Source organism: Xyrauchen texanus, chromosome 40 (assembly GCF_025860055.1).
Source record: "Xyrauchen texanus isolate HMW12.3.18 chromosome 40, RBS_HiC_50CHRs, whole genome shotgun sequence".
NCBI lineage: Eukaryota > Metazoa > Chordata > Actinopteri > Cypriniformes > Catostomidae > Xyrauchen > Xyrauchen texanus.
In genome coordinates, this window is record NC_068315.1 from 22,858,876 (window position 1) to 22,872,908 (window position 14,033).

Below are 14,033 nucleotides of genomic sequence, written 5' to 3' on the forward strand. Positions count from 1 at the left end.
TCCTGTGGACATATGGGTGTTTCAAATTCTTCAACAAACTGTCACTAATATTGATTATCTTGCCTCATTTCCAACAGAGAGAAATAAATTAGGAAGCAAATGAAGCAGTTTGCTTCCCACAGTATCCTCCATGGCTATGTGTTAACACTAACAGTGTTAAAACAAACTGTGTTAATGATAATCACTTTAACCATGTGTACATATTTAGGAAATTATAGAATGAAATTATTAAAGTCTGCAAATTAAATTAATACAAAATGTACTCATCCTCATGTTCTAAACCCATTTGCCAAATCTAGTCATTTTTATTTGTATAGTGCTTTTCACGACAATAGAAAATTAAGATGTGATGTCCGTAATGTCTTAAAGTCATCATTGTGAGGATTAAATTAATATTGTGATTGTAGATTATCACCTAAAACAGTAATTTGTCTTTCTTTCCTTCAAGGAACACAAATTATATATTTTAGGCAGAAGGTTTTTTTTACTCTTTCACTGTATGGAAGATGTAAAAAAGATGCGATGAAAATGAATGGTGACTGAGGCAGAAAGCATTCTGCCTAACATCTCCTTTTGTGTTCCACAACAGAAAGTCAGCAGTCTGGGTGATAAAACAACATCAGGGAGTTTTTCCAGTACTAAAACAGAGCCACTGCAATTCAGTTCAATTTATTTGTATAGAATTTTTCAATGTAGGCCTAAATATTGTTTCAAAGCAATTTACAAAGATTACAGTCTTACAAAACACCAAGCAAGCAATGCGACAGTGAAAGGAAAAACCTCCTAAGATTTTAGATATCAGAGTGAAACCTTCGGAAGAACCACTCAGCTCGGGAAACCCTCATCCTATGACAGACACATGTTTAATACTCAAAATTACTGCAGAGAGAAGGAAAAGAAAGAGACTATGACAAGCACTTTGAAATGATCCATTCAGATCATTTTCATCTATTCAATATAAAAAATAAAACAGGTCAAAATTGAATCCACTGTGATTTACATATTTGACTGGCCACAGTGACCTCACCATATTCATTGTGTCTGACATCACGTGAAGAAATGAAACGCACAGGGAGCAACACTCGTTGACTCTACTGACAAGAATTAGGAGAGAGAGAGAGAGAGAGAGAGAGAGAGAGAGAGAGAGAGAGAGAGAGAGAGCGAGCACTCAAGACACATCTAAGGATTGCGCAGCAAATCTGGACCTCTTATGGTGTTTTCTGTTGACGTGCTATAATGGGGATGGATCGGCGGCGGAGAGTATCTCTCGCTCTCACCTTGAACTTCATCGCGCTGACTCTCGCCATATCCGCACTGACCACTAGCTACTGGTGTGAGGGGAACCGAAAAGTTGTGAAACCCTTCTGCACCGGGCCGGCGACAGTAAAACAAACCCACTGCATTCGATATAACAGCTCAAACATCAATGACAGTAGGTTGGTTCAGTACATCTGGGAAACCGGAGAGGATAAATTTGTTCTGAGGAAGTTCCACACCGGAATTTGGTTTTCGTGTGAGCAGAATGTCGACCTTGTGGGTAAGGATGCGGCTTTGCTTTTTTTTTTTATTTTTATTATTATTATTATTATTTTATGTATTTTGTTGTTGTCGTCGTTGTTGGTGTTGTTGTTTTCTTATATTGCTTTTTTAAAATTAAATTCAACAAAAAAAAAGAAAAAAGCACTCGTGAATATTCGTTATTGTTAGCGTTTGTTGTCTTCTTGACCTTGGTAAATAACTTATATATCAACTGTATCAAGTAATTTCCTTTTCTTTTTTCATCCTGTATGTATATTTCTTAAACTTAATTGGCATCAGGGGACGATAGTCTAAATATCAATCTGTCTCTTTAAAAACTCGACGCTGCGTAGCTAGTCTATTTAATAGGTTATGTTAAAAAATAAATACATTAAAAAATCTGGATTTTTTAATGGGTTGTTTAATAATAATCTATCAACATTAAGCAGTTCACTAGTGCTATCCATGCTGTCACTGGACGCCCTTTTTAAAACTACCAATTTGTGTGCACAGTCTGTATTCATACATTCATTGAAATGTTGGGACTCCAAAAGAGTCTGTTTGTCTGAATGATGTGATTTCATTGAATTATCTTTAATAATTTGAATTGATCTAATCATTATACAAATATTATTCTAATTTACATTACATAAAATGTTTACCTTATGCTTTATCTTGGTGCTTCGATGCTGTTTAAAAAAAATAAAAATACCTAAAGTATTAAACCGGCCGTTCACACCGAGCGCGTTTTACGTTCCTCCATGCAGTGTTTCTGTCGTTTTGCTTGTAAACACGCGCGAGACGGACGTCTATGACCATATTAGCGTCTTGCTTTTTCCAGCGTGTTTCAGAGTTTTTTAGACACTATGCCAATTTGAAAAATACATTTTTATAACCGGTTCAAACCCAATACAGGCTCATGACGATTCGTAAGAAGTGACGAAATCGTAAGATATTTACGACCTATGCCAAACGGTAGGGCACAACAGGGCTAAAGGCCCAGCAGGGTAAAAGGTTCCATTGATTTTATTTTCTCCCAAAACACTAAATTGCAACAAAAAAAATACCACAGCACTTATCTAAACATCTGTTTGTCACTACACACTGGAATATTTTCCTGATCCTCGTCTTTGTGTGTACTGTCTAAAATTTGTTTTGGAAGCAATTTGATCTATTTTTTCATATATATGTTTTTAATGTATGTGGCTAATGAAAATCCCTGAAATTAACACATTTCTTTTGAGACAAAATACTTATTCATCATTTTCAGTTTTGTTTAGGGTCATTAAATCCAAATTTTTTCAATAACTGTCCAATAAGTGAAAGGATAGTATTTGAGGTAAATATGCTACTCTCTATTTACTAATATTATTTTTTTGTTACTCAAAAAAGCATCTCACTGTCTCAAAATTATTTGCATTAGTTGACAAATTGTGCCCTATAATTGCCCCATTACCTACTTGATATCACTTTAAACCCCCTTTTACCCCAAGTGAGGGAGCCTTTTACCCTATGGGGTAAAAGACTTCCTCACCAACTTAAAAAAAAAAGTGAAGTTTCATCGATTAAAAATGAATCAATAAATGTATTTTAAATTTTTTACCTTGATACATTTTGTGACCATAAAAATGCAAAATGTTCTTAAGGGGAGCCTTCAGCCCCGATGTACCCTATGACTTTTAGACCAATTAATCGCATAAGCTTCCCTTATTTTCCTATTAAAATCACGAGGTTCCACATTTTGGTTAGAAACTTGCAATGGAAGTGAATGTGGCCAATTTCTTTAGGGTTTAAAGGCAGAAATGTGAAGTTTTTAATTTTATAAAAGCATTATTTGAGCTGTAAAGTTGTTTTAAACATAATCTTTACAGTCATTTTAGGGTTTGTTGATATTGCATTGTCATGGCTATGACTTTACACAGAAAAGGTTAGTTAGTGATTATATCACACTAAAATCATGTTAACACACATATTGTTTTGTCTTGTGTTTTACTTCTGAAACATTGAGTATTTTGACTTTCAAAAATTGGCCCCCATTCACTTCCATTGTAAGTGCTTCACTGTAACCCAGATTTTTGCTTTTTTAAAGAAAATTAGGGCAAGTCAAAACCAATAATCAATATTATGTCTCAAATGCTGTCCATTGAGCTTAACTTTGAACCTGGAATGTTTCTTTAAGAACTCAAAACCCAGATGCATCTCTTTCCTCTGTGGTACACAACAGTGATTTTTTTATTAAAATCATGATTATGTTTAAGGCCTGTGTAAGGAGTTATTCTTTATTGTTAAGTTTATCGTAATAACATAGTTTGTTGGTTCATTAATTTTTTTCTATGGTAGTAAAAGTCGTAGCCTACATATTGTACGAGGAAATTGTATGATTTCTCACGATTTTGCCACCTCATACTATTCTTAGAACGTTTCATTACATTGTTTTGTCAAAACGCATCTTGAGTCACTTGCGTTAGGGGTGCAGCGTCTTACATTTTTGCGCAAGATGAGTTTGGTGTGAACGACCCTTTATTCGTTAAAGCCGACCAATCACAAGTATTTTCGGTTGTTTACAGAATGTATACAGTTGTTCTGGAGGAATAACTAACCAATCCTAATGCTTCATTTTTGTCTCCCAAGTCATTATAGAATACAAAATAGTACATTCAAATAGGCAATTATAGGCCTAATATCTTACAGTATTGTGTTCAAAGTCTTTTCTTAAATATTTTTCTTTTTGCAGGTGAGAAATGCAGAAGTTTCATAAATGTTGCCCCGCCCCATGAGAGAGGTAGGTTTTGTCATTCCTAATTAAAAACTGTGGGGAATTCAAATGTTCTATGATGCTTTAAAGAGGTTATCATTCAGGTCATTGATGAAAGCAATTGTCCTGATATCTACTGCATGAGATATTTTGTGCATGCTGTCTGAAGGTCCAGTCCATTTTAATTAAGTGAGATTTTTTTTCTTGCCACCATCCGAACACCTTCCTCAATCTCATTCTTTCATGTAGATAGCACTTTTGCACAACTGATGCTGAGTGTAATTGATGGATGCTTAATGTCAGACAAAAAAATCCATCTGTTATAATGATATTTAATTATGACAATGAGACACTTAATCTAACATGGCCACAGGGTTACTTCTCACATCTGTTATTCAGCTCAGTAGAATTTGGAACTCACTTTAAATTATAGAGCAGGGATACAGGTTATGTCAAGAGTGAGAAATAATCATTTTTAGATTTAAATCCCAGGATGTTAAATACAGGTTGACAATTTTGTAGATTAAAGCCACTGTATTTTATTAATAAATAATCCATTGATGCTTAGATGTTTAAATGTTTAAACTAAAACAACCTATTTTACATTTTATAATAGTCATGAACCTCACCAATACACAGGACTGAACTGTTAATCTGGCATACCGGGCATTTTCCCGGTGGGCTGACGCACTTTTGGGCCGATCAGGGGCGGAAGAACTGTCCATCGGGAGAACTGAGTGGGCGGTGGTTCGGCCGCAAAATATGCAGAACGGCAACAATGAGCCACCGCGTTATGCAGAATGGCGCCGCCATATGCAGAACGCTGCTCAACAACATTGGGCTCACCAACCCCCCTGAACTGTCTGAAAGAATCGATTCACTAAAATGATTTGGTTTTCCCAGCGCTGCAGGAAAGAGAGAGGACCGTTCAGTTCATTATGAACTTGACTTGATTACTCCCTCAGCTCCATTGCTGTGTTTGCAATACAACATGACAAATGTAGAGTTGATGATATGTACATCGCTACTCGTTGGAAAATGTATTGTTACTGGAAGATTCTACACTATTGTGAAAATAGCCTAACTATGGTAAAGCTACTGAAAAATTTAGTGAAGTTAAGTTAGTTACTCCACAACATTGGAATCTAGTGGAAAGAAATTACACAGTTTAGAAATCCAATTAGCTGAATTCCTGTTTGATTTTAAACTGACCTAACACTCTCCAATTCTACACAATTCCACACCCTCAAAACAAATCTACACAATCTGTCAAACACCCCATCAGAGCTTTATCTAGTGTATAGGTGCCTTAATATCCCAGAATATTATTGCAATACACAGTCCGTTCTTACACTTTTTAATTTGTGTGAATATTGTTGTGTACTCATCGTCCTATCTAAGGTGCAGTTGGCAGCAGTGTACAGGACAGATGAAACTTTCCTGAGAAATCTATGAAATATGAACATGCATATGCATGCTTTTAAGCCCAAATTCTCCTTAAAATTGCAGTATCAACATTCCCAGTATATATATATTTTAGATGCTCCCCATGAGCATTTTGGTTTGAGTGGGTGGTGCATCTGAATGAGTCCCACAGTGGTTCTGTTTAGCTTCGAATTGTCAGTCTCCATGAGCGTCTGTAGCACCACGTCACCTTAATCACTGGCTCGATTTGCTTTCAGCCTTACTGTGAGCTTATCTTGATAGAACCAGAGTCCTCTATCCATAAATCATTTCCTCAGAGGCCTGTCAACAATACCCTTGATGCACAGTATTTTCTCTCTCTGTCTCTTTCAAATGCACACAGGTGTCTTATGGCTATGCATTGTGACAGAGTGTCTCTACATCTTACTTTTGGCCACTGGGGGAATTCTCATGTCCATTGAGGTCTGCCATTTTGGAAACGTCATTGACGGACTCAAACTGAATGCATTTGCTGCCATATTCACAGTCTTGTCAGGTAATTTGCTGACTTCCTGTTTCATTTGATTAGCACTTGCTTGTTGTTGTTTGTAAAATGAAATGCTCCCTGATTATGAGGGCTGATTTCTGAGTGATCCTCCCTATTATATCTGTCTAGACTTTGACAGACTCTACCCTTTAAAGGTCACCCCACTCATTGTGATTCATATTATAGCCCATATTCAAGACATATTCTACACTAGAAAAAAATATATATATTAACCTAAAAATGTGCCTCATGTTGTAACATCTTAATTAAATGGTTTGGTCCAAGTCAAAAATATACTTCTCTGAATCAACCTGAATATATTAGGTTGCACAAACAAAACTGATTTGAATGGTTAGACCATATTGAAATAAAAAATAAATAAAAGATTGAAATAAAAAATTTAATTAAAGGAATATGCAATGTTCAATACAAGTTAATCGCAATTGAGGCATAATGTTGATTACCACAGAAAATGATTTCAACTTGCCCATCCATTTCTTTAAAAAAAATCTAAAAGGTTATAGTGAGGCACTTACAGTGAAAGTGAATGGGGCCAATATTTGGAGGATTTATAGGCAGAAACGTGATGCTTATATTTTTATAAAAGCACTTACATTAATTCTTCAGTTAACACTTATGTATTATTTGAGCTGTAAAGCTGTTTATATGTTAATTTTTATGGTAATTTTAAGGTTATGGCATTACGTTGTCTTGGCAACTAAGTTATAAAATTGTATATAGCTTTACACAGAAAATGGGTAAGTTATTTTATCACACTAAAATCATGTTAACACAAATATAGTTTATCTTCTTGTGGATATTAAACAATGAGTATTTGAACATTTACAGATTGGCCCATTCACATTCATTATAAATGTCTCAATGTAACCTAGATTTTTGCTTTTGTTAAAGAAAAGGAAGGAATTCATCATAATCAACGTTATGTCACAAATGCTGTCGATTTATTAAACCCAGAATACTCCTTAAAGGTTACCACTTTTTACAGTGTAGATGGAACAATCGTGTTGGATTTCCCAATTTAAAAATCATAAATGGCTAAATAATAATAATAATAATATCCCTCACTAGCCCAACAGCAATTCATTCTAAACCATTTCCAAAATACTGAAACGGTTGTCCTCAAAGAGATTGTTATTGGTAGTGTCCAGAGAGCAGATTTAGATTCCTATTTACCTGCAGGCTGCCCTTTGCCTGTTCTTTGTGGCAAATGCCTTTGCATTTATGTGGTATCACAGACCCCATTATATTCCAGGGATAGATACAAAAACATAAGGCTCAGAATCCCTTGTAAGCCTGACAGTATTGGTAAACCTGTACTCTTGAATGTCATCCAGGCTATTTTTGAGTGTTTGACAATTTAAGTGCTTATGGCAACATATGCTTCAGCCTGACAACATTTATTTATTTATTTATTTATTTCAGTGTAGCATTGACTACAGAAGTCCTTTGTATTGAGAGTGTGTTGCACTATAGAGTCAAGGGGCTAAAATCTTACATTTATGTTATTACTATATTCTTAATAAAAATGAAACCCATCATATACTGATGCATAGCATTACATGCATTCATCTTCAGCACGACAACTAGTTTTACTGTTAAATGTTTTTCTGTTGAATGTTTGATTACACCATTTGATTATATTAAAACACCTTCCATATAATAAAAAATTAAATATGCACATCTGTAATTAAATTGGCAAGGGATGGACTAACTAAAATAGCCACAAAGTGAGAGATTGCAAGGAGACCTTTTTATTGTCACACTAAAGTTACATTATTGCATAATGACTGAAGGATGGACTCATGGCCTACTGTCATCCCTTTGTTTGGCTTTACTGCTTTGAAAGAGAGTAGGATCATGAAAGCTGTAGATCATGGGAAGGGTGCTGCAACCCCAATTAGCTCCGGTGTATATTTTTCACAATCAAAAGAGGATAGAGCTCTGTGGTATTCTATACCAAATTAACTTGTGAGACATTTAAATCCATTGAAGTATTTAATACATATTATATGTTCTGATCAGAGAACATAATGTAAATTCTATGTCTAATGCACTTAATCAAATCTGCTAAATATGTTTGAAGAATCACACACTGAAAGCACTGCATCATATGTCCTTGTAACGAATGAGGCAGCGAGGAGACGCGGATCTAAATGCAGACTTTTATTAAAAAGGTAAACAGGCAAAACACAAAGGAAAAACCCTCGATGGGGAAACAAAACATAAACAAGTAAACTCGGGCAGGGGAAAAATTCCAGGCTTGACAACATACAAACATTCAACGACAGACAAGGACTGAACCAAAAACCAGGATATAAATACAAAAACATGGGACAAAGGGGCCAATGAACAAACAGAACACAAACTAGATGACAAGGTAATTAATAGAAACCAAAAGGCAAATTAACAAGGACAGGTGAAAACAATGAACAGTGCACACAAGGGAAAACAAGACTGTGGAGCTACAAAAGGGACAAAAGTGAAAACTATGGAATAACAAAGGGACAAAAAAAGGAAAACAAAGGGGCAACGGTAAAACAAGACAAGGTCATATATAACAGTCCTAGCCTATTAACCCAATAATTGTAACAGTAATAAACCAACATAGTCACATGGAAACTTGTAATTTGTACAAGATGGCAAAGTCATAATATATCATATCACTTATATCGTAAATCATTGAGACTGACTAATCAGCAAACAGAATTTCGATATCGATATAAAACAGGCTTCACATTTTAGTTTGCATCCTATCTAGTGCTTTATTTTAAGAAAGTAAACATTAAAACTACAAATTTGTTTACTCATTCCATATTTAAACAATACAAATAACTGATGTATATCAACAACCCTTAATATGCTTACTTCGTCTTGTTCTAAACCCTAATGATTTATTTTTTACATGGTACAAAAAATTTATTTACCTATTAAAATCATGGGTAGGTTTAGGGATAGGGTAAGGTCCTTACCCTATCCCTAAACCTACCCATGATTTTAATAGGTAAATAAATTTTATTGTTAGGTTTAGGTTTGGGTTAGGGGTTACACTTAGGAAAAATCAGGATAATGCCATTCGTTGGTTTGTTTATTTTTCTCTATGGGAGTAAAAGTTGAAAATTTGTGTTCAAGCCAACTCGTACATTTTCATCATCTTTTACTGATTATTACGACTTGATTATCGCGGTCATGAGAATGGGTCGAATACTCTTTTATTTGCCTCTAAAGTTAAAGGAATAGTAATTTCATCAATTACTTCATATCATTTCAACCCCATATAACTTTCTGTCTTCTGCTGAAGATATAAGGAGATATTTTGAATAATGATCATGCTCCTCTTTTCCAAACACTGAAAGCATACTATGACCCGGGGCTTTCATCCTTCAAAATTCACCATAGAAGTACCATAAAAGTAGTCCACAAAACTCTTTTTCTGCTGTATCCCAAGTATTTTAAAGCCAGACTGAAATTTAAGTCGATATTCACTGAAAATCTTCTCCATTACTGAAGCCTATATGAGGCCTATACTGAAGCTTACATTATTATATTACTATATGAGTAATGTAAATGACTGAATTTTCATGTTTGGGTGAACTACTCCCTAAATATAATATTTACAAGCTTAAATCTGTTTAGAACTTAACGTTAAGTCCTTTCAAAAAGTCTCTTGAGAAACTATGTTGTGTTCTTACAATATTAATCCATTGTAGGGTCAGTCTGAATGCATCAATCACATCTCATGCCCCATTTGTGCTGGCAGTTTGCTGAAAAATGTGGCAATATAAAGATCTGATCATGAGTGAGCGAAGGCTTGCTATGATGGTCACTGGCTGCACCAACCAGATATTTCTGGTCCATTAAAGAATCAGATTAAAATCGAAAGGACATTTACTTCCACATTTTAATTCACCTATGTGATTTTTTTGTAGATGTTTGCGATGTCTGCGTAAAGGGGGCTCACTGTAGTTGTCATGGAGACATAAGGTTTATTAGTGAGATGCTCAGAGAGAGAAGGTTTAAATGAACATGATAGTGTTTGGACGGGATAGAGGATAATTAAAGGGATAGATAATCCAAAAATGAAACATCTGTCATCATTCAAGTTGTTGAAAACCCATATAACTTTCTTTGCTCGGTGGATCACAAAAGATGACGTTTGGCACAATGTTAACTTAAGTCACCATTCACTTTCATTTAATCTTTTTCCATATCATAAAAGTGAATGGTGACTGAGGCCAACATTACATACGTGCATTTTAGGTTATGGTTGTTTGTCTTTGTGTTCACCTTAATTTAGTGGATTTGTAACAGCTAACGCATTATGCTGATTTACTCGTCTGAACAGAATCTATAATCTTCCTCCGTCCTTGCTATTTTTGGTGTGGGGTGACATTGATTGTTCTGACTCCTAGTCTGACTTGTTGGTGTTGTTGATTATGTCCAGTTTGCCATCTGGAAAGAGCATTTAGACTCCTATAACTTCCACATAATGTTGCTATTAAACAGTGACCCTGACCTCTGCTTCACACTTTTAGGTAACAGGACTCATTAATTATTTTTTAAATATTTAATATTAAATCTATTGATTGGCCAGTGCTTAATGTGGTAAAGCCTTCTAAATTACACTGAGAGAAACAGATGATGAAACAAGATTACTGAATTGTAAACATTCTGATAAACTTCCAATTAGAAGTCAGTGCACTCTTTGTGTCCAAAGAATATGGTAATTGACAAACCACATGAAAATGAAAAGAAACAAACTTAAGATTTAAAGTCTATAGTATATATGTAGTATCCATCCATCCATCCTTTGTTTTTCACATTTTAATCACTTTTAAGCTTTATGCATTCCTGGGATGTGCAAATGTAAAACTATTCCGTATGACTGCTAAATTACTGTTTTATGAGCTCATTAAAACATTAATTTCTTAAAAGAAAATCATCTCACACTGCTGTCTTTGCTTATATTACACTGTCCATATAAGTGTTAGTGTTTTTGACGTTGCTGGTTCTGTATGTTAAGAAAATGGTTAAGAAATGGCCATACATAACACATACAGCTTTACCAGATTTACACTGTCTCCTTGTGGTGAAAAAGTGGAACTGTGTTGTCTCTGAATTTTAGGAGGTGTAGAGTACAACAGCGCACTCTATGTATATGGTGATAAATGAAGCCTAGTTCTGCAGAGCTGATGCCTTGCAGTTTCATTGTGACGTTTATATGGTTTTATATACATTAGTCTTAGGCTCTTGCCTCTAATCTTGTTTATAGGTCTCCTTGGTATGGTAGCACACATGATGTTCACCACAGCATTTCAGCTGACCGTGAGTCTGGGCCCTGAAGACTGGAAACCACAAAACTGGGACTACAGCTGGTCTTATATGTAAGATCACTCATCTCATAGATTTTGATGTGTACCATTCAGAGTTAGGTAAAATTCTGAATATATAAACAACTTAAATTCTAACAAATTCGCAGGTGTTCCGTTTAAGGTTTACATCTAAGCCTGTTTCATATTATTGTTTGGGAAATTATTGTGTTCTTCATACATGGTGCATATAATTAGTATAATTGCATTAAATTAATAAAATAAAATAGATTTGAATTTGATACCAATTTCAATTGGTGGCTGTGATGAGGAGGGTGTGGCTGGGCCGTAAGGATGGACGCCTGGCATTGAATTACCCCAATCAGCCGTTAGAGGGATAAAGTGGAGCCGGAGATGCCAGTTAGAGAGAGAGATGTATGCAGCCAATGAACGTGTGCGTTCTGTTTGGGCCAGGAAGGCCAACAGTGTGAGCGGTACATGGAGTTGTGTGTGCGTGCGCCATCGAGTGTGTGCTGAAAAGCATTTTTATGTTGCGTCCAAGTGAACTGTGTTTAATTAAAATCTTCCATGAACTGTTCACCCAGCTCCCACTTCTTACTCCGTAGGGAAGGCAGAGATCTGCCACAGTGGCATTTCACTGATTGGTAATATAATCTGTTTTGGGGAACACCCCATATGTTTATTGTATTATTAACATTTATAGGTAATTATACTGAAAACGTAACGTATTATTAGAAACTCCACTTACAGCAGTTACAGTAATTGTTTTTTGTTTCTTTGTACGTAATTCTACTTAATACAAATTACAATTCTGCACCCATCAATTCAAATTCAGGAATTGAAAAAGCACACACAATTTTAATTCTGAATGGAGCACTTTCCAGTTATTGTTACCAATGATGCCTCACTGTAATACCTAGTTGTTGTAGGAAGAAAGAATTCAAAGAATTTTGTTTTATGTTTTTTCCTACAGCTTGGCTTGGAGCTCGTTCACTGCCTGCATGGCCTCTTCTGTAACGACCATAAACAGATACACTAAGACTATTCTGGAGTTCAAACACAAGCAAAAGAACATTGAGAAGAATCTGAAGATCAAGCAGAAGTTGCTGGACCTGGACTCTCCAGACCAAGTGTGGGACATGTACATCAGCTCTGTGCCCAGTACAGCTGAGGAGTTTCTGGACCTGTCCAGTTCTGGGCGGAAGCTCTCCACCAATTCTGTCTTTCTGGACATTAATGACCTGCCATCTCCACAGGGAGAAGAGTACTGTTAAAGCCAATACAATGGACCATCTCATTATACAGCATACTGTAAACCTACTTTGCTTGGTACTTCTGTGTGTCCTCAATAGACTGACACTGGCCTCACATTATGGGGCTTTTCCACAGCACGGTACAACTTGACTCGACTCTGCTCACTTTTTGGTGGTTTTCCCACTGTGGATAGTACCTGGTACCTGGTACTTTTTTCAGTGCCTCCTCGGTCGAGTTTCCAAGTGAGCCGAGCGATACTAAATGTGATGTCAAAACCTTGCAGATCACTGATTGGTCAGAGAGAATCGTCACTACCAGCGTCACTGGATTTGTGACACGGGACATAAACCCGCTAGTTTTAAAGTAGCAGCTGCTATAGTAGTATAATTTGTTCACGCGACTTTCGAATTGTAGAGGGAGGGAGAGTGCCCTGGACTCAGCCACGGCTGAAGGATGGTACGTTAACTATATACTCTGCTTGAAAGCTTCACTTTCTTTAGATGACCAGCTACTGGAAAGCTTGCTTCTAAAACAACCAGACCAATTTAACTGTTACACTTGTGTAAAATCACCATGCAACAACTGCTTTATGCAGCACAATGAGCTAATAGCTAACAGCTAGCGGTCGTGTTATTGTTTATTGTTTTGTGTCACGTTTAAGATGATGTCACGGCAGTAGAGGCAGCGCAACTCTGACGATCAGCCTATAATCCCACCCACGTTGAGGCGGCACTAAACAGCAGTAGAAAGCGAGCAGAGTCGAGTTGAGACGAACCTTTTTTTTCCACGTGCAGTGGAAAATTGCCATTATAGTGTAGCCTGAGACCCAAGAAAGTCAAGGTTCAGGGCTCGTTAAAGGGATAGTTCGCCCAAAAATGAAATTCTCTCTTCATTTACTTACCTTTTTGTTTTGCCCGGTATGACTCTCTTTTGTGTAACACAAAAGGGGATGTTGGGATTAAAGTTAGTCACAGTCACCATTCACTTTTAAGCCCAAAGTATACTTCAGTTTGGACACAAATGCTCAGCGTCTGCATACAGTCAAACGCGAGCCTGTCAAATATACTCCATTTTACAGACAGCTGGCACATGTTCGCTACGACTGCTATGAGACACCGGACAATTTCTCTTCAGGAGTTAGACCCATAAAGATGTCTTTATAGTCCTTCATATTCCAGTCATGTTGCAGGCATCCCCTGACCTCCTC

General features: G+C 36.3%; 1 protein-coding gene across 1 annotated transcript; it reads left to right on the forward strand.

The window, feature by feature from the left end:
• The first annotated feature begins 1,199 nt into the window (after nt 1–1,199).
• Nucleotides 1,200–13,393, forward strand: LOC127633823 (germ cell-specific gene 1-like protein). The gene is made up of 5 exons (XM_052113154.1): nt 1,200–1,537; nt 4,253–4,300; nt 6,081–6,233; nt 11,515–11,626; nt 12,546–13,393. The coding sequence occupies exons 1-5, from the start codon at nt 1,237–1,239 to the stop codon at nt 12,844–12,846; spliced, it is 915 nt and encodes a 304-aa protein (XP_051969114.1). The 5' UTR covers nt 1,200–1,236; the 3' UTR covers nt 12,847–13,393.
• Nucleotides 13,394–14,033: the final 640 nt, after the last annotated feature.